Genomic DNA, 22,988 nt, shown 5'->3' on the forward strand with positions numbered 1-22,988 from the left:
GGGAAAGCAGTGACTGTGAAAGGAAGGGAAAGCAGTGACTGTGAAAGGAAGGAGAAAGCAGTGACTGTGAAAGGAAGGAGAAAGCAGTGACTGTGAGAGGAAGGGGAAAGCAGTGACTGTGAAAGGAAGGGGAAAGCAGTGACCGTGAAAGGAGTGACTGTGAAAGGAAGGAGAAAGCAGTGACTGTGAAAGGAAGGGGAAAGCAGTGAACGTGAAAGCAGTGACTGTGAAAGGAAGGGGAAAGCAGTGACCGTGAAAGGAGTGACCGTGAAAGGAAGGAGAAAGCAGTGACCGTGAAAGGAAGGGGAAAGCAGTGACTGTGAAAGGAAGGGGAAAGCAGTGACTGTGAAAGGAAGGGAAAGCAGTGACTGTGAAAGGAAGGGGAAAGCAGTGACTGTGAAGGAAGGGGAAAGCAGTGACTGTGAGAGGAAGGGGAAAGCAGTGACTGTGAGAGGAAGGGGAAAGCAGTGACTGTGAAAGGAAGGGGAAAGCAGTGACTGTGAAAGGAAGGGGAAAGCAGTGACTGTGAAAGGAAGGGGAAAGCAGTGACTGTGAAAGGAAGGGGAAAGCAGTGACTGTGAGAGGAAGGGGAAAGCAGTGACTGTGAGAGGAAGGGAAAGCAGTGACTGTGAAAGGAAGGGGAAAGCAGTGACTGAAAGGAAGGGGAAAGCAGTGACTGTGAAAGGAAGGGAAAGCAGTGACTGTGAAAGGAAGGGGAAAGCAGTGACCGTGAAAGGAAGGGGAAAGCAGTGACTGTGAAAGGAAGGGGAAAGCAACCGTGAAAGGAAGGGGAAAGCAGTGACTGTGAAAGGAAGGGAAAGCAGTGACTGTGAAAGGAAGGGGAAAGCAGTGACTGTGAAAGGAAGGGGAAAGCAGTGACTGTGAAAGGAAGGGGAAAGCAGTGACTGTGAAAGGAAGGGGAAAGCAGTGACTGTGAAAGGAAGGGGAAAGCAGTGACTGTGAAAGGAAGGGGAAAGCAGTGACTGTGAAAGGAAGGGGAAAGCAGTGACTGTGAAAGGAAGGGGAAAGCAGTGACTGTGAAAGGAAGGGGAAAGCAGTGACTGTGAAAGGAAGGGGAAAGCAGTGACTGTGAAAGGAAGGGGAAAGCAGTGACTGTGAAAGGAAGGGGAAAGCAGTGACTGTGAAAGGAAGGGGAAAGCAGTGACTGTGAAAGGAAGGGGAAAGCAGTGACTGTGAAAGGAAGGGGAAAGCAGTGACTGTGAAAGGAAGGAGAAAGCAGTGACTGTGAAAGGAAGGAGAAAGCAGTGACTGTGAAAGGAAGGGGAAAGCAGTGACCGTGAAAGCAGTGACTGTGAAAGGAAGGGGAAAGCAGTGACCGTGAAAGGAAGGAGAAAGCAGTGACTGTGAAAGGAAGGGGAAAGCAGTGACTGTGAAAGGAAGGGGAAAGCAGTGTGTGTGGACCCGCTGCGGCTCTCTTCCTCCCTTCCCTGAGAATAATGCTCTGTTCAAGACAACTACTCTGGAAAAACGAGATCCGACTGGTTTTGAACGGTCATCCAACTCGGAACTCCTAGTCGGAAACTCGCATCTTTCTAGAGCTCCGACCTCAAGATCACAGAAGTCATGATTTGACCTCGTTTTCTTTTTCTCGAGTTCCCAGCTGTCTTGAATGCACCATGGCCATCAGATGCAAGTGCTGTACCATATCATTTATGCTCAGCTGTGCCTTGCAAGTGCTACAAAAACCGATATGTTATCAAAGCTCAAGTTGTGATAATGTATTAGGCCTACAGCAGAAACCTCCTTCCCGCAGAGCTCTTTTTATTAGGCTGTTACATTATAAGTAATGTAAAAAAAAATTGAGTGGTAGATCTTGGCTTGCTTTTTGAATGTGAAAGCGATCTTGACTCAAAGGTTGGTGACCACTGGTGTAGATGAAGGGGAGGAGACAGGTTAAAGAAGGATTTTGAAGCCTTGAGACATGGATTGTGTGTGTGTGTGCAATTCAGAGGGTGAATGGGCAAGAAAAAAGATTTAAGTGCCTTTGAACAGGGTATGGTAGTAGGTGCCAGGCGTGTCAGTTTGTGTCAAGAACTGCAACGCTCCTGGGTTTTTCATGTTCAATAGTTTCCCATGTGTATCAAGAATGGTCCACCAGCCAACTTGATACAAGCATTGGAGTGATGCGCCAGCATCCCTGTGGAACGCTTTTGACACCTTGTAGAGCCCATGCCCCAACGAATTGAGGCTGTTCTGAGGGCAAAGGGGTGGAACTCATTATTAGGAAGGTTCTTAATGTTTTGAACACTGTGTCTGACTATAGCTGCTACAAGGTCAGGGAGAAACTCTCCTTCCTGCTGCTACACTCATGCAATTACTCACAGCAATGACCCTATATTCTGTTATTGACACACACATACTACTTCAAGTAATACACACCCACTCTGTCAGTGTAAGGTGTACCTCTTTCCAAGGGTTAAGGTGTGTTGTCACCGTATCCAGACTTCTGGAACCAAAGTGTTCTTCTCTTCTGTCAGTGTGTGCGTGAGAGCGGAATGTACCTCTTCCTCTCCGTCTGAGGTGGGCTTTTCTGTGTTCTATGCATTGCATGGCGTTGCTGTTCTGATTTGCACTTTACTGAGTATTTATTGTCAAACACAATTAAACTGACCTATACACTAGACCACTGATTGATTGGTGTTTTTTATTGAATCGCCAGATCACAACCAGCAGAGCTGGTAGCTAAATGAACGGGACTTCAACTAAAGGTTACATCATCAAATTACTTCCCTCTCTCTCTAATACTTAATGGGAAATACACAGGGAATATAAACCAGACATCTCATACAGTATGGCAAGCATCCTTTTCCCTGTGTAGTGCACTACTTTTCACCAGAGCCCTATGTGGTTAACCCTGTGTCACTTAGGTCAAAGTTAGTGCACTACTTTTCACCAGAGCCCTATGTGGTTAACCCTGTGTCACTTAGGTCAAAGTTAGTGTACTACATGGGGAATAGGCTGTCATTTTAGATACCGACAGTAGCTGGATACAGACTGTTGAATTGTCATCTAGCCAAACACAAACACCTGTAAACAAACATTACACTATGCATGGTATCCCATAATTGTCTTTGTAGAAAACTATTGAAGAGTTAGTATAAACATAACTGCTCTGTCTGTATCCTTCATCTCATCCTCCATAACCCTGGATGGACATCAGAACAAGAGATTCAATCTGAAACCCTATAGCGTTATTGACATTTTAAAGATCATTTCCAATTGAGTCGACGTTGCAGCATTTATCTTGAATGAGGTCTCCGCAAAGACGGTAACATTGCCTTCATCTGCATTGTTGACTAGAGCTCTCGGGTTGAATCCTGGCCTAAACAATATTATAACAGAGAAATAGTCCATCCAATTGCAGGTTGTCCAAACAACGATCCTTCATGTCTCCGTTATCTGAGTGATTGTCATGGAGATGACTGGCACTCGACAACATACCATGTTGCCGTTGTTCCTCTGCTCTCCAACTGCTCATAGAAGAGAGAACAGACGCAGACATCATCAATGCTAGTAAATACTGGTATTGACAGACTGATCAATGATTCTTAATGGCTGACTAATGTAAAGTATCATTTTTACCTGTCGTTGGTAGTCTACTAAGTGTCATTGATTGTCGTCTGCAAACGGGCCAGGAGGAGAAAGAATCATGTCTGGAAGCTCCAAATCGGTTTCCACTTTCCATCTACATATGCATGGTAGACACACACACACACACACAATGACATTCACAATCCAAGCCCAGAAAACTAGTCTGACAACAGATTACACAATGTGACATTTCTTTCCTCTCCTACTTACGGGTACACTGGTTCTTCTATCTCCACGGGGCCTGGCAAGTAAAAAAGGATAATGTTTTAAACGTAAAGGTATTTTTCCACACTGGCGTGTCAGATGTAGAAAGTGGATTCCTTTCAATTGAACTCAATAAATTCCAACAGCATTCTCTCAACCTTTATTGGCTGCTTTCCTGGATCCAAATGAAACTCTCCTTGACTATGAAAGAAAGACATGCTAAATGGATCATCTGCGTCTGGCTAACCAGCCCAAAGACTAGGCCTGATGTGTGGAATGTGTAGTACACAGAATCCATACGTAGCTCTTCACTTACTGATTGGTTCAGGTTCTTCAGGTCTTCTCAAAGGCAGACAGTAGGTAAAGCGAGAGATGGAGAGGGTAAAAGAGAGATGGAGAGGGTACAAGAGAGATGGAGAGGGTACAAGAGAGATGGAGAGGATAAAAGAGAGATGGAGAGGATAAAAGAGAGATGGAGAGGATAAAAGAGAGATGGAGAGGATAAAAGAGAGATGGAGAGGATAAAAGAGAGATGGAGAGAAGAAACAAAGGGAGGAGAAGAAAGAGAGATGGAGAGGATAAAAGAGATGGGGAGGAGAAGAAAGGGAGATGGAGAGGAGAAGAAAGGGAGATGGAGAGGGTAAAAGAGAGATGGAGAGGATAAAAGAGATGGGGAGGAGAAGAAAGAGAGATGGAGAGGATAAAAGAGAGATGGAGAGGATAAAAGAGATGGGGAGGAGAAGGGAGATGGAGAGGAGAAGAAAGAGAGATGGAGAGGAGAAGAAAGAGAGATGGAGAGGAGAAAGAGAGAGATGGGGAGGAGAAGGGAGATGGAGAGGATAAAAGAGATGGGGAGGAGAAGAAAGGGAGATGGAGAGGAGAAGAAAGGGAGATGGAGAGGAGGGGAAAAGGGAGATGGAGAGGAGGGTAAAAGAGAGATGGAGAGGAGGGTAAAAGAGATGGGGAGGAGAAGAAAGGGAGATGGGGAGGAGAAGAAAGGGAGATGGAGAGGAGAAGAAAGGGAGATGGGGAGGAGAAGAAAGGGAGATGGGGAGGAGAAGAAAGGGAGATGGAGAGGATAAAAGAGATGGGGAGAAGAAAGGGAGATGGAGAGGAGAAGAACGAGAGATGGAGAGGAGAAAGAGAGAGATGGGGAGGAGAAGGGAGATGGAGAGAATAAAAGAGATGGGGAGGAGAAGAAAGGGAGATGGAGAGGAGAAGAAAGGGAGATGGAGAGGAGGGTAAAAGAGAGATGGAGAGGGTAAAAGAGATGGGGAGGAGAAGAAAGGGAGATGGAGAGGAGAAGAAAGGGAGATGGGGAGGAGAAGAAGGGGAGATGGAGAGGAGAAGAAAGGGAGATGGAGAGGAGAAGAAAGGGAGATGGAGAGGGTAAAAGAGAGATGAAGAAAGGGAGATGGAGAGGAGAAGAAAGGGAGATGGAGAAGGGAGATGGAGAGGGTAAAAGAGAGATGGAGAGGGTAAAAGAGAGATGGAGAGGAGAAGAAACAGATGGAGAGGAGAAGAAACAGAAGGGGAGGAGAAGAAAGAGAGAGATGGAGAGGATAAAAGAGAGATGGAGAGGAGAAAGAGAGATGGAGAGGATAAAAGAGAGATGGAGAGGATAAAAGAGAGATGGAGAGGAGAAAAGAGAGAGATGGGGAGGAGAAGGGAGATGGAGAGGATAAAAGAGAGATGGAGAGGATAAGAGGGATGGAGAGGAGAAGAAAGGGAGATGGAGAGGAGAAGAAAGGGAGATGGAGAGGAGAAGAAAGGGAGATGGAGAAGAAAGGGAGATGGAGAGGATAAAAGAGAGATGGAGAGGAGAAGAAAGGGAGATGGAGAGGATAAAAGAGATGGAGAGGGTAAAAGAGATGGGGAGGAGAAGAAAGGGAGATGGAGAGGATAAAAGAGAGATGGAGAGGAGAAGAAAGGGAGATGGAGGGAGATGGAGATGGAGAGAAAAAGAAGATGGAGATGGAGAGGATAAGAAAGGGAGATGGAGAGTAAAAGAGAGAGATGGAGGAGGGAGATGGAGAGGATAAAAGAGATGGAGAGGAGAAAGAGAGAGATGGGGAGGAGAAGGGAGATGGAGAGGATAAAAGAGAGATGGAGAGGAGAAGAAACAGAAGGGGAGGAGAAGAAAGGGAGATGGAGAGGATAAAAAAAGAGAGATGGAGAGGAGAAGAAAGAAAGGAGATGGAGAGGAGAAAAGAAATGGAGAGATGGAGAGGAGAAGAAAGGGAGATGGAGAGTAAAGAGAGATGGAGAGGGAGATGGAGAGGATAAAAGAGAGATGGAGAGGAGAAAGAGAGATGGGGAGGAGAAGGGAGATGGAGAGGATAAAAGAGAGATGGAGAGGAGAAGAAACAGAAGGGGAGGAGAAGAAAGGGAGATGGAGAGGGTAAAAGAGAGATGGAGGGTAAAAGAGGGATGGAGAGGAGAAGAAAGGGAGATGGAGAGGGTAAAAGAGAGATGGAGAGGAGAAGAAACAGATGGAGAGGAGAAGAAACAGAAGGGGAGGAGAAGAAAGAGAGAGATGGAGAGGATAAAAGAGAGATGGAGAGGATAAGAGAGATGGAGAGGAGAAAGAGAGATGGAGAGGATAAAAGAGAGATGGAGAGGATAAAAGAGAGATGGAGAGGAGAAAGAGAGAGATGGGGAGGAGAAGGGAGATGGAGAGGATAAAAGAGAGATGGAGAGGATAAGAGGGATGGAGAGGAGAAGAAAGGGAGATGGAGAGGAGAAGAAAGGGAGATGGAGAGGAGAAGAAAGGGAGATGGAGAGGATAAAAGAGAGATGGAGAGGAGAAGAAAGGGAGATGGAGAGGATAAAAGAGATGGAGAGGGTAAAAGAGATGGGGAGGAGAAGAAAGGGAGATGGAGAGGAGAAGAAAGGGAGATGGAGAGGATAAAAGAGAGATGGAGAGGAGAAGAAAGGGAGATGGAGAGGAGAAGAAAGGGAGATGGAGAGGAGAAGAAAGGGAGATGGAGAGTAAAAGAGAGATGGAGAGGATAAAAGAGAGATGGAGAGGAGAAAGAGAGAGATGGGGAGGAGAAGGGAGATGGAGAGGATAAAAGAGAGATGGGGAGGAGAAGGGAGATGGAGAGGATAAAAGAGAGATGGAGAGGAGAAGAAAGGGAGATGGAGAGGATAAAAGAGATGGAGAGGGTAAAAGAGATGGGGAGGAGAAGAAAGGGAGATGGAGAGGAGAAGAAAGGGAGATGGAGAGGATAAAAGAGAGATGGAGAGGAGAAGAAAGGGAGATGGAGAGGAGAAGAAAGGGAGATGGAGAGTAAAAGAGAGATGGAGAGGGAGATGGAGAGGATAAAAGAGAGATGGGGAGGAGAAGGGAGATGGAGAGGATAAAAGAGAGATGGAGAGGAGAAGAAACAGAAGGGGAGGAGAAGAAAGGGAGATGGAGAGGGTAAAAGAGAGATGGAGGGTAAAAGAGGGATGGAGAGGAGAAGAAAGGGAGATGGAGAGGATAAAAGAGGGATGGAGAGGAGAAGAAAGGGAGATGGAGAGGGTAAAAGAGAGATAGAGGGATGGAGAGGATAAAAGAGGGATGGAGAGGAGAAGAAAGGGAGATGGAGAGGGTAAAAGAGAGATGGAGGGTAAAAGAGAGATGGAGAGGAGAAGAAAGGGAGATGGAGAGGAGAAGAAAGGGAGATGGAGAGGATAAAAGAGAGATGGAGAGGAGAAGAAAGGGAGATGGAGAGGAGAAGAAAGGGAGATGGAGAGGAGAAGAAAGGGAGATGGAGAGGGTAAAAGAGAGATGGAGAGGAGAAGAAAGGGAGATGGAGAGGATAAAAGAGAGATGGAGAGGAGAAGAAAGGGAGATGGAGAAGAAAGGGAGATGGAGAGGAGAAGAAAGGGAGATGGAGAGGATAAAAGAGGGATGGAGAGGAGAAGAAAGGGAGATGGAGAGGATAAAAGAGGGATGGAGAGGAGAAGAAAGGGAGATGGAGAGGAGAAGAAAGGGAGATGGAGAGGAGAAGAAAGGGAGATGGAGAAGAAAACAAAACACAAGAGGTAAGCATCAAAGGATACATTCATTCACCTTTATCTTCATCTGTGTGTGTGTGTGCAATTATACTGTATGTACCTCCTGATGGGTTCCTCTACAACAGGTTTGTGGAAGAAAGTGGCCAGCTTCTGAAGTGCTTCATGTTTCACCCTGCAGAACAGACAGACATCAGACGGGAGAAATGCTAGCTAATGGATAGAATATTGTTAATACTATTAAAATCATTGTCTTATTATCTGTGTGTGTGCATGACTCACTGCATATCCATTCCATCTATGTCGGTGTAATTCTGTGTTTGTTGGTGGTGGATGCTAAGCTCTCTGCTTCCTGGAGGAAGTAAACACACACACACACACACACACACACACACACAATAATGCAAACAATAACAGATGTAATCAGCCAAAGGTATTTTAGGTATTTAAAACAGGGAAGAAAAGCTAAGCAGAACATGCAGGAAGCTGAGGTCAGTCATGGCTCATTGATAGATCATTGAAACCTAGTGGCTTGACTCACCCGTCATGGAGATTGTTTGGATGTGGCCACTGCAGAAGAGAATAGTGATGTCATGCAGATTCAAAGTTCCTGACATCAAAGGACAATAGTCCCCACTGTGATAGCCTTCACCATAACACTCCCCTGGGCCCCGATTCCGACCAGAGTTAAGCACGTAAAGTGAACCTGATTCCCTTTTTATGAGCTTTTCTCTATTCTATTCTGACCTTAAACATACTTTAAAAAAAATATTTTACACATTTATTTAACTAGGCAAGTCAGTTGAAAACACATTCTTCTTTACAATGATGGCCTACATAAGCATGAGAATAGCATGCAAATTCACCCACTATTCATTTCAGGTGGAGCTCTAATAAATGAAGGCGTGGCAGAGGGAGGTGTGTCTACAGATACACTGTATTCTGAGCTGGATTTAATTCCCTCATAACTCCACCACCTTTACGCTCGAGGAAAACATGAATTAAGGTCGGTGCGAATCTGACCGGTTAAAGGTGGAGAACGCATCTACTTTATTTCTTCAAATAGAAATAACAGCATTCTCCATGCACTGTTATGTGTACATTGATGAGCTGGGTAAATGAACAATCCGTTTGGAGAAGGGAATTTTAAATATGCATAGCAATTGTCTTCGGTGATTATTCCTTATGGTCCCTGGAGACAAATGTGACAAATGTGAAACAGTATTTTTATTATTATTCCAAATGTTCATTGTTTGCCTTCAGAATTTGCATGGATAAAATGTAGAGATCCAAGCTATATGTTTCTGTAGGGCTGAACCTGCCGAGGTGATGGTATTCTTTCATTCATCCCTATATTCTCAACCTGTTCTCCCCATGTACAGTTGAAGTCAGAACTTTACATACACTTACTTAGGTTGGAGTCATTAAAACTCGTTTTTCAACCATTCCACAAATGTATTGTTAATTAAAAAACAATAGTTTTGGCAAGTTGGTTAAGACAGCTACTTTGTCCATGACACAAGTAATTTTTTCCAACAATTGATTACACATTATTTCACTTATAATTCACTGTATCACAATTCCAGTGGGTCAGAAGTTTACATACACTGAGTTGACTGTGCCTTTAAACAGCTTGGAAAATTCCAGAAAATTATGTCATGGCTTTCGAAGCTTCTGATAGGCTAATTGACATAATTTGAGTCAATTGGAGGTGTACCTGTAGCTGTATTTCAAGGCCTATCTTCAAACTCAGTGCCTCCTTGCTTGACATCAAGGGAAAATCAAAAGAAATCAGCCGAGGCGACAGAAAAAAGATTGTAGACAAGTCTGGTTCATCCTTGGGAGCAATTTTCAAATGCCTGAAGGTACCACGTTCATCTGTACAAACAATAGTACGCAAGTATAAACACCATGGGACCACGCAGCCGTCATACCGCTCAGGAAGAAGACACGTTCTGTCTCCTAGTGATGAATGTATTTTGGTGCGAAAAGTGCAAATCAATCCCAGAACAACAGCAAAGGAACTTGTAAAGATGCTGGAGGAAACAGGTACAAAAGTATCTATATCCACAGTAAAACGAGTCCTATATCAACATAACCTGAAAGGCCAAAAAGCAAGGAAGAAGCCACTGCTCCAAAACCGCCATAAATAAAACAGACTACGGTTTGCAACTGCACATGGGGACAAAGATCATACTTTTTGAAGAAATGTCGTCTGGTCTGATGAAACAAAAATAGAACTGTTTGGCCATAATGACCATCATTATGTTTGGAGGAAAAAGGTGGAGGCTTGCAAGCCGAAGAACACCATCCCAACCGTGAAGCACGGGGTGGCAGCATCATGTTGTGAGGGTGCTTTGCTGCAGGAGGGACTGGTGCACTTCACATAATAGATTGCATCATGAGGAAAGAAAATTATGTGGATATATTGAAGCAACATCTGAAGACGTCGTTCGGGAAGTTAAAGCTTGGTCGCAAATGGGTCTTCCTTAATGGACAATGACCCAAAGCATACTTCCAAAGTTGTGGCAAAATGGTTTAAGGACAACGAAGTCAAGGTATTGGAGTGGCCATCACAAAGTCCTGAGCTCAATCCTATAGAAAATGTGTGGGCAGAACTGAAAAAGCGTGTGCAAGCAAGGAGGGCTACAAACCTGACTCAGTTACAGCTCTGTCAGGAGTAATGGGCCAAAATTCACCCAATTTATTGTGGGAAGCTTGTGGAAGGCTTCCCGAAATGTTTGACCCAAGTTAAACAATTTCAAGGCAATGCTACCAAATACTAGTTGAGTGTATGTAAACTTCTGACCCACTGGGAATGTGATGAAAGAAATAAAAGCTGAAATAAATCATTCTCTCTACTATTATTCTGACATTTCACATTCTTAAAATAAAGTGGCGATCCTAACTGACGTAAAACAGGGAATTTTTACTAGGATTAAATGTCAGGAATTGTGAAAAACTGAGTTTAAATGTATTTGGCTAAGGTGTCTGTAAACTTCCGACTTCAACTGGATAAGTTATTGAGACTGTCGACAAAATTTGAATTAAAGGTACACTGGAAAGGGATGGCTTCAGATAAATGTACTGAAAACCCAATTGAATGGAGACTCCATGAGAAACTCTATTGGCCAGCAAGTGGGAGGGTTTTCAGCGTTTGAATGTAATGTATTCAGACAGAGCAGGGTAGCCACACCTGCAGAGCGTATTAAGTGACTGAAAAAGTTACGTCTGAATATCAAATACTGAGAAGTGCGTAGGAAAGACGTCAATTCCTAAATCTGGATCGGGCCCCTGTTGAATAGTCCCAATGGTGAATAGTTCCCACATCTAAACATGCCTGTTCAAACAGTTAACATTGCAGTGTGCACCGACCTCTCTGTAGGACCTTCCTCCATGGGGTAGGAGAGAGGTTCATCGTCATCATTCGTCCACTCCTCACTGTCGTCTGTAACTGAGGGAGGACACACACAGTTTAACTTTTGACTGCAGTGTTTCTCGGTAGCCTTTAAAAAATCTACATCGAAACAAAAGTATACACCTCACACACGTGGTTATGGGCTTAAAAAAAACAGATGACACCTGTACCATGTCAGATATAAAGTGGAAATGTATTCAATGTTGAGTTTGCATCCAAAATGACACTTTATATACATCTCAGAAGACTGAAATGTAACAAAATTGTTTGACACAGAAACACAAGATTTTCATCGGATTCTTTGAAATAATCTTTATTAATGATGAAAAATATGAATAACATTCCACCCATGAGGAGGCCAAAGAGGCTGCTTTGGTCATTGACTGCGGGAAAGGGATACATGTCATTTGGATCCACAATATGACTTGTGTGAACGTGCACTAAATGAATAATGGTGGACAGTGGAGTACTTACAGCTGCCTGTATCGTCCTGTAGTGGGTAGTGATTGGAAGTCCTGTTGCCCATCCTGGCCAGCTCTCCTCCCTGTTCTACCACAGTACTGCTGTCCTTATGGCTGATGGCACGAGAAGCCTTCTTCCCCAGCTTCAACATCTCCTTAATGTCCAGCTCCACCTGGCTCAGTGAGATGTACCCATCTATACACACAGATAAAACATTAACTCCACCTGGCTCAGTGAGATGTACCCATCTATACACACAGATAAAACATTAACTCCGCCTGGCTCAGTGAGATGTACCCATCTATACACACAGATAAAACATTAACTCCGCCTGGCTCAGTGAGATGTACCCATCTATACACACAGATAAAACATTAACTCCACCTGGCTCAGTGAGATGTACCCATCTATACACACAGATAAAACATTAACTCCGCCTGGCTCAGTGAGATGTACCCATCTATACACACAGATAAAACATTAACTCCGCCTGGCTCAGTGAGATGTACCCATCTATACACACAGATAAAACATTAACTCCACCTGGCTCAGTGAGATGTACCCATCTATACACACAGATAAAACATTAACTCCACCTGGCTCAGTGAGATGTACCCATCTATACACACAGATAAAACATTAACTCCACCTGGCTCAGTGAGATGTACCCATCTATACACACAGATAAAACATTAACTCCACCTGGCTCAGTGAGATGTACCCATCTATACACACAGATAGATATAACACTAACTACACCTGCTATAACTGAGATGTACCCATCTACACACACACATAGATATAACACTAACTACACCTGCTATAACTGAGATGTACCCATCTATACACATAGATATAACACTAACTACACCTGCTATAGCTGAGATGTACCCATCTACACACATAGATATAACACTAACTACACCTGCTATAGCTGAGATGTACCCATCTATACACACACATAGATATAACACTAACTACACCTGCTATAGCTGAGATGTACCCATCTATACACACATATATATAACACTAACTACACCTGCTATAGCTGAGATGTACCCATCTATACACACATATATATAACACTAACTACACCTGCTATAACTGAGATGTACCCATCTATACACACATATATATAACACTAACTACACCTGCTATAACTGAGATGTACCCATCTATACACACAGATAGATATAACACTAACTACACCTGCTATAACTGAGATGTACCCATCTATACACACATAGATATAACACTAACTACACCTGCTATAACTGAGATGTACCCATCTATACACACATATATATAACACTAACTACACCTGCTATAGCTGAGATGTACCCATCTATACACACATATATATAACACTAACTACACCTGCTATAACTGAGATGTACCCATCTATACACACATATATATAACACTAACTACACCTGCTATAACTGAGATGTACCCATCTATACACACAGATAGATATAACACTAACTACACCTGCTATAACTGAGATGTACCCATCTACACACACAGATAGATATAACACTAACTACACCTGCTATAACTGAGATGTACCCATCTACACACACAGATAGATATAACACTAACTACACCTGCTATAGCTGAGATGTACCCATCTACACACACAGATAAAACACTAACTACACCTGCTATAACTGAGATGTACCCATCTACACACACAGATAAAACACTAACTACACCTGCTATAACTGAGATGTACCCATCTACACACACACATAGATATAACACTAACTACACCTGCTATAGCTGAGATGTACCCATCTACACACACAGATAGATATAACACTAACTACACCTGCTATAACTGAGATGTACCCATCTACACACACAGATAAAACACTAACTACACCTGCTATTACTGAGATGTACCCATCTACACACACACATAGATATAACACTAACTACACCTGCTATAGCTGAGATGTACCCATCTACACACACAGATAGATATAACACTAACTACACCTGCTATAACTGAGATGTACCCATCTACACACACAGATAGATATAACACTAACTACACCTGCTATAGCTGAGATGTACCCATCTATACACACATAGATATAACACTAACTATACCTGCTATAACTGAGATGTACCCATCTACACACACATAGATATAACACTAACTACACCTGCTATAACTGAGATGTACCCATCTACACACACAGATAAAACACTAACTACACCTGCTATAACTGAGATGTACCCATCTATACACACACATAGATATAACACTAACTACACCTGCTATAACTGAGATGTACCCATCTATACACACAGATAGATATAACACTAACTACACCTGCTATAACTGAGATGTACCCATCTACACACACAGATAGATATAACACTAACTACACCTGCTATAACTGAGATGTACCCATCTACACACACAGATAAAACACTAACTACACCTGCTATAACTGAGATGTACCCATCTATACACACACATAGATATAACACTAACTACACCTGCTATAACTGAGATGTACCCATCTACACACACATAGATATAACACTAACTACACCTGCTATAACTGAGATGTACCCATCTATACACACACATAGATATAACACTAACTACACCTGCTATAACTGAGATGTACCCATCTACACACACATAGATATAACACTAACTACACCTGCTATAACTGAGATGTACCCATCTATACACACACATAGATATAACACTAACTACACCTGCTATAACTGAGATGTACCCATCTATACACACATAGATATAACACTAACTACACCTGCTATAACTGAGATGTACCCATCTACACACACAGATAGATATAACACTAACTACACCTGCTATAACTGAGATGTACCCATCTACACACACAGATAGATATAACACTAACTACACCTGCTATAACTGAGATGTACCCATCTATACACACATAGATATAACACTAACTACACCTGCTATAACTGAGATGTACCCATCTATACACACATATATATAACACTAACTACACCTGCTATAGCTGAGATGTACCCATCTATACACACATATATATAACACTAACTACACCTGCTATAACTGAGATGTACCCATCTACACACACAGATAAAACACTAACTACACCTGCTATAACTGAGATGTACCCATCTACACACACAGATAGATATAACACTAACTACACCTGCTATAACTGAGATGTACCCATCTACACACACAGATAGATATAACACTAACTACACCTGCTATAACTGAGATGTACCCATCTACACACACAGATAAAACACTAACTACACCTGCTATTACTGAGATGTACCCATCTACACACACACATAGATATAACACTAACTACACCTGCTATAGCTGAGATGTACCCATCTACACACACAGATAGATATAACACTAACTACACCTGCTATAACTGAGATGTACCCATCTACACACACAGATAGATATAACACTAACTACACCTGCTATAGCTGAGATGTACCCATCTATACACACATAGATATAACACTAACTATACCTGCTATAACTGAGATGTACCCATCTACACACACATAGATATAACACTAACTACACCTGCTATAACTGAGATGTACCCATCTACACACACAGATAAAACACTAACTACACCTGCTATAACTGAGATGTACCCATCTATACACACACATAGATATAACACTAACTACACCTGCTATAACTGAGATGTACCCATCTATACACACAGATAGATATAACACTAACTACACCTGCTATAACTGAGATGTACCCATCTACACACACAGATAGATATAACACTAACTACACCTGCTATAACTGAGATGTACCCATCTACACACACAGATAAAACACTAACTACACCTGCTATAACTGAGATGTACCCATCTATACACACACATAGATATAACACTAACTACACCTGCTATAACTGAGATGTACCCATCTACACACACATAGATATAACACTAACTACACCTGCTATAACTGAGATGTACCCATCTACACACACATAGATATAACACTAACTACACCTGCTATAACTGAGATGTACCCATCTATACACACACATAGATATAACACTAACTACACCTGCTATAACTGAGATGTACCCATCTACACACACATAGATATAACACTAACTACACCTGCTATAACTGAGATGTACCCATCTATACACACACATAGATATAACACTAACTACACCTGCTATAACTGAGATGTACCCATCTACACACACATAGATATAACACTAACTACACCTGCTATAACTGAGATGTACCCATCTATACACACATAGATATAACACTAACTACACCTGCTATAACTGAGATGTACCCATCTACACACACAGATAGATATAACACTAACTACACCTGCTATAACTGAGATGTACCCATCTACACACACAGATAGATATAACACTAACTACACCTGCTATAACTGAGATGTACCCATCTACACACACAGATAGATATAACACTAACTACACCTGCTATAACTGAGATGTACCCATCTACACACACATAGATATAACACTAACTATACCTGCTATAACTGAGATGTACCCATCTACACACACATAGATATAACACTAACTACACCTGCTATAACTGAGATGTACCCATCTACACACACACATAGATATAACAGTAACTACACCTGCTATAACTGAGATGTACCCATCTACACACACACATAGATATAACACTAACTACACCTGCTATAACTGAGATGTACCCATCTACACACACAGATAGATATAACACTAACTACACCTGCTATAACTGAGATGTACCCATCTACACACACAGATAGATATAACACTAACTACACCTGCTATAACTGAGATGTACCCATCTACACACACAGATAGATATAACACTAACTACACCTGCTATAACTGAGATGTACCCATCTACACACACATAGATATAACACTAACTACACCTGCTATAACTGAGATGTACCCATCTATACACACAGATAGATATAACACTAACTACACCTGCTATAACTGAGATGTACCCATCTACACACACATAGATATAACACTAACTACACCTGCTATAACTGAGATGTATCTATACACACTACATAGATATAACACTAACACACACTGCTATAACTGAGATGTACCCATCTACACACACAGATAGATATAACACTAACTACACCTGCTATAACTGAGATGTACCCATCTACACACACAGATAGATATAACACTAACTACACCTGCTATAACTGAGATGTACCCATCTACACACACAGATAGATATAACACTAACTACACCTGCTATAACTGAGATGTACCCATCTACACACACATAGATATAACACTAACTATACCTGCTATAACTGAGATGTACCCATCTACACACACATAGATATAACACTAACTACACCTGCTATAACTGAGATGTACCCATCTACACACACACATAGATATAACAGTAACTACACCTGCTATAGCTGAGATGTACCCATCTACACACACACATAGATATAACACTAACTACACCTGCTATAACTGAGATGTACCCATCTACACACATATATAACACTAACTATACCTGCTATAACTGAGATGTACCCATCTACACACACATAGATATAACACTAACTACACCTGCTATAACTGAGATGTACCCATCTACACACACACATAGATATAATACTAACTATACCTGCTATAACTGAGATGTACCCATCTACACACACAGATAGATAAAACACTAACTACACCTGCTATAACTGAGATGTACCCATCTACACACATAGATAGATATAACACTAACTACACCTGCTATAACTGAGATGTACCCATCTACACACACACATAGATATAACACTAACTACACCTGCTATAACTGAGATGTACCCATCTACACACACACAGATAAAACACTAACTACACCTGCTATAACTGAGATGTACCCATCTACACACATAGATAGATATAACACTAACTACACCTGCTATAACTGAGATGTACCCATCTACACACACACAGATATAACACTAACTACACCTGCTATAACTGAGATGTACCCATCTACACACACACATAGATATAACACTAACTACACCTGCTATAACTGAGATGTACCCATCTACACACACACAGATAAAACACTAACTACACCTGCTATAACTGAGATGTACCCATCTATACACACATAGATATAACACTAACTACACCTGCTATAACTGAGATGTACCCATCTACACACATAGATAGATATAACACTAACTACACCTGCTATAACTGAGATGTACCCATCTACACACACACAGATAAAACACTAACTACACCTGCTATAACTGAGATGTACCCATCTATACACACATAGATATAACACTAACTACACCTGCTATAACTGAGATGTACCCATCTACACACACACATAGATATAACACTAACTACACCTGCTATAACTGAGATGTACCCATCTACACACACACAGATAAAACACTAACTACACCTGCTATAACTGAGATGTACCCATCTATACACACATAGATATAACACTAACTACACCTGCTATAACTGAGATGTACCCATCTACACACACACAGATAAAACACTAACTACACCTGCTATAACTGAGATGTACCCATCTACACACACATAGATATAACACTAACTACACCTGCTATAACTGAGATGTACCCATCTACACACACATAGATATAACACTAACTACACCTGCTATAACTGAGATGTACCCATCTATACACACATAGATATAACACTAACTATACCTGCTATAACTGAGATGTACCCATCTACACACACATAGATATAACACTAACTACACCTGCTATAACTGAGATGTACCCATCTACACACACACATAGATATAACAGTAACTACACCTGCTATAGCTGAGATGTACCCATCTACACACACACATAGATATAACACTAACTACACCTGCTATAACTGAGATGTACCCATCTACACACATATATAACACTAACTATACCTGCTATAACTGAGATGTACCCATCTACACACACATAGATATAACACTAACTACACCTGCTATAACTGAGATGTACCCATCTACACACACACATAGATATAATACTAACTATACCTGCTATAACTGAGATGTACCCATCTACACACACAGATAGATAAAACACTAACTACACCTGCTATAACTGAGATGTACCCATCTACACACATAGATAGATATAACACTAACTACACCTGCTATAACTGAGATGTACCCATCTACACACACACATAGATATAACACTAACTACACCTGCTATAACTGAGATGTACCCATCTACACACACACAGATAAAACACTAACTACACCTGCTATAACTGAGATGTACCCATCTACACACATAGATAGATATAACACTAACTACACCTGCTATAACTGAGATGTACCCATCTACACACACACAGATATAACACTAACTACACCTGCTATAACTGAGATGTACCCATCTACACACACACATAGATATAACACTAACTACACCTGCTATAACTGAGATGTACCCATCTACACACACACAGATAAAACACTAACTACACCTGCTATAACTGAGATGTACCCATCTATACACACATAGATATAACACTAACTACACCTGCTATAACTGAGATGTACCCATCTACACACATAGATAGATATAACACTAACTACACCTGCTATAACTGAGATGTACCCATCTACACACACACAGATAAAACACTAACTACACCTGCTATAACTGAGATGTACCCATCTATACACACATAGATATAACACTAACTACACCTGCTATAACTGAGATGTACCCATCTACACACACACATAGATATAACACTAACTACACCTGCTATAACTGAGATGTACCCATCTACACACACAGATAAAACACTAACTACACCTGCTATTACTGAGATGTACCCATCTACACACACACATAGATATAACACTAACTACACCTGCTATAGCTGAGATGTACCCATCTACACACACAGATAGATATAACACTAACTACACCTGCTATAACTGAGATGTACCCATCTACACACACAGATAGATATAACACTAACTACACCTGCTATAGCTGAGATGTACCCATCTATACACACATAGATATAACACTAACTATACCTGCTATAACTGAGATGTACCCATCTACACACACATAGATATAACACTAACTACACCTGCTATAACTGAGATGTACCCATCTACACACACAGATAAAACACTAACTACACCTGCTATAACTGAGATGTACCCATCTATACACACACATAGATATAACACTAACTACACCTGCTATAACTGAGATGTACCCATCTATACACACAGATAGATATAACACTAACTACACCTGCTATAACTGAGATGTACCCATCTACACACACAGATAGATATAACACTAACTACACCTGCTATAACTGAGATGTACCCATCTACACACACAGATAAAACACTAACTACACCTGCTATAACTGAGATGTACCCATCTATACACACACATAGATATAACACTAACTACACCTGCTATAACTGAGATGTACCCATCTACACACACATAGATATAACACTAACTACACCTGCTATAACTGAGATGTACCCATCTACACACACATAGATATAACACTAACTACACCTGCTATAACTGAGATGTACCCATCTATACACACACATAGATATAACACTAACTACACCTGCTATAACTGAGATGTACCCATCTACACACACATAGATATAACACTAACTACACCTGCTATAACTGAGATGTACCCATCTATACACACACATAGATATAACACTAACTACACCTGCTATAACTGAGATGTACCCATCTACACACACATAGATATAACACTAACTACACCTGCTATAACTGAGATGTACCCATCTATACACACATAGATATAACACTAACTACACCTGCTATAGCTGAGATGTACCCATCTACACACACACATAGATATAACACTAACTACACCTGCTATAACTGAGATGTACCCATCTACACACACAGATAGATATAACACTAACTACACCTGCTATAGCTGAGATGTACCCATCTATACACACATAGATATAACACTAACTATACCTGCTATAACTGAGATGTACCCATCTACACACACATAGATATAACACTAACTACACCTGCTATAACTGAGATGTACCCATCTACACACACAGATAAAACACTAACTACACCTGCTATAACTGAGATGTACCCATCTATACACACACATAGATATAACACTAACTACACCTGCTATAACTGAGATGTACCCATCTATACACACAGATAGATATAACACTAACTACACCTGCTATAACTGAGATGTACCCATCTACACACACAGATAAAACACTAACTACACCTGCTATAACTGAGATGTACCCATCTATACACACACATAGATATAACACTAACTACACCTGCTATAACTGAGATGTACCCATCTACACACACATAGATATAACACTAACTACACCTGCTATAACTGAGATGTACCCATCTACACACACATAGATATAACACTAACTACACCTGCTATAACTGAGATGTACCCATCTATACACACACATAGATATAACACTAACTACACCTGCTATAACTGAGATGTACCCATCTACACACACATAGATATAACACTAACTACACCTGCTATAACTGAGATGTACCCATCTATACACACACATAGATATAACACTAACTACACCTGCTATAACTGAGATGTACCCATCTACACACACATAGATATAACACTAACTACACCTGCTATAACTGAGATGTACCCATCTATACACACATAGATATAACACTAACTACACCTGCTATAACTGAGATGTACCCATCTACACACACAGATAGATATAACACTAACTACACCTGCTATAACTGAGATGTACCCATCTACACACACAGATAGATATAACACTAACTACACCTGCTATAACTGAGATGTACCCATCTACACACACAGATAGATATAACACTAACTACACCTGCTATAACTGAGATGTACCCATCTACACACACATAGATATAACACTAACTATACCTGCTATAACTGAGATGTACCCATCTACACACACATAGATATAACACTAACTACACCTGCTATAACTGAGATGTACCCATCTACACACACACATAGATATAACAGTAACTACACCTGCTATAGCTGAGATGTACCCATCTACACACACACATAGATATAAAACTAACTACACCTGCTATAACTGAGATGTACCCATCTACACACATATATAACACTAACTATACCTGCTATAACTGAGATGTACCCATCTACACACACATAGATATAACACTAACTACACCTGCTATAACTGAGATGTACCCATCTACACACATAGATAGATATAACACTAACTACACCTGCTATAACTGAGATGTACCCATCTACACACACACATAGATATAACACTAACTACACCTGCTATAACTGAGATGTACCCATCTACACACACACAGATAAAACACTAACTACACCTGCTATAACTGAGATGTACCCATCTACACACATAGATAGATATAACACTAACTACACCTGCTATAACTGAGATGTACCCATCTACACACACACAGATATAACACTAACTACACCTGCTATAACTGAGATGTACCCATCTACACACACACATAGATATAACACTAACTACACCTGCTATAACTGAGATGTACCCATCTACACACACACAGATAAAACACTAACTACACCTGCTATAACTGAGATGTACCCATCTATACACACATAGATATAACACTAACTACACCTGCTATAACTGAGATGTACCCATCTACACACACACATAGATATAACACTAACTACACCTGCTATAACTGAGATGTACCCATCTACACACACACAGATAAAACACTAACTACACCTGCTATAACTGAGATGTACCCATCTATACACACATAGATATAACACTAACTACACCTGCTATAACTGAGATGTACCCATCTACACACACACATAGATATAACACTAACTACACCTGCTATAGCTGAGATGTACCCATCTACACACACACACATAGATATAACACTAACTACACCTGCTATAACTGAGATGTACCCATCTATACACATATATATAACACTAACTACACCTGCTATAACTGAGATGTACCCATCTATACACATATATATAACACTAACTACACCTGCTATAACTGAGATGTACCCATCTATACACATATATATAACACTAACTACACCTGCTATAACTGAGATGTACCCATCTATACACATATATAT

General features: G+C 41.0%; 1 protein-coding gene and 1 long non-coding RNA gene across 4 annotated transcripts in view; one reads left to right on the forward strand and one right to left on the reverse strand.

Annotated features, from left to right (window-relative positions):
• Positions 1 to 6: 6 nt before the first annotated feature.
• On the forward strand, positions 7 to 2,644 carry LOC127912013 (uncharacterized). Its single transcript, XR_008080088.1, has 2 exons — positions 7 to 293; positions 1,257 to 2,644. It is a non-coding gene; the product is annotated as an uncharacterized LOC127912013 (long non-coding RNA).
• Positions 2,645 to 3,036: 392 nt separating this feature from the next.
• Positions 3,037 to 22,988, reverse strand: part of LOC118371673 (protein PRRC2C) — a 44,107-nt gene continuing 24,155 nt past the window's right edge. For 2 of the 3 annotated variants that reach the window (XM_035757226.2, XM_035757228.2), the window contains exons 10-18: positions 11,711 to 11,893; positions 11,194 to 11,272; positions 8,360 to 8,388; positions 8,101 to 8,170; positions 7,922 to 7,993; positions 4,133 to 4,158; positions 3,823 to 3,853; positions 3,604 to 3,706; positions 3,037 to 3,491 (exon numbers count right to left, since the gene is read on the reverse strand). In XM_035757226.2, coding sequence (XP_035613119.1) covers positions 3,628 to 3,706; positions 3,823 to 3,853; positions 4,133 to 4,158; positions 7,922 to 7,993; positions 8,101 to 8,170; positions 8,360 to 8,388; positions 11,194 to 11,272; positions 11,711 to 11,893 — 569 coding nt within the window. In that variant the 3' untranslated portion in view covers positions 3,037 to 3,491; positions 3,604 to 3,627. The remainder of the gene's footprint in view (positions 3,492 to 3,603; positions 3,707 to 3,822; positions 3,854 to 4,132; positions 4,159 to 7,921; positions 7,994 to 8,100; positions 8,171 to 8,359; positions 8,389 to 11,193; positions 11,273 to 11,710; positions 11,894 to 22,988) is intronic. The other variant, XM_035757227.2, reaches the window with a different exon arrangement.

This window comes from Oncorhynchus keta, chromosome 26 (assembly GCF_023373465.1).
Source record: "Oncorhynchus keta strain PuntledgeMale-10-30-2019 chromosome 26, Oket_V2, whole genome shotgun sequence".
In the NCBI taxonomy this organism is placed as follows: Eukaryota; Metazoa; Chordata; class Actinopteri; order Salmoniformes; family Salmonidae; genus Oncorhynchus; species Oncorhynchus keta.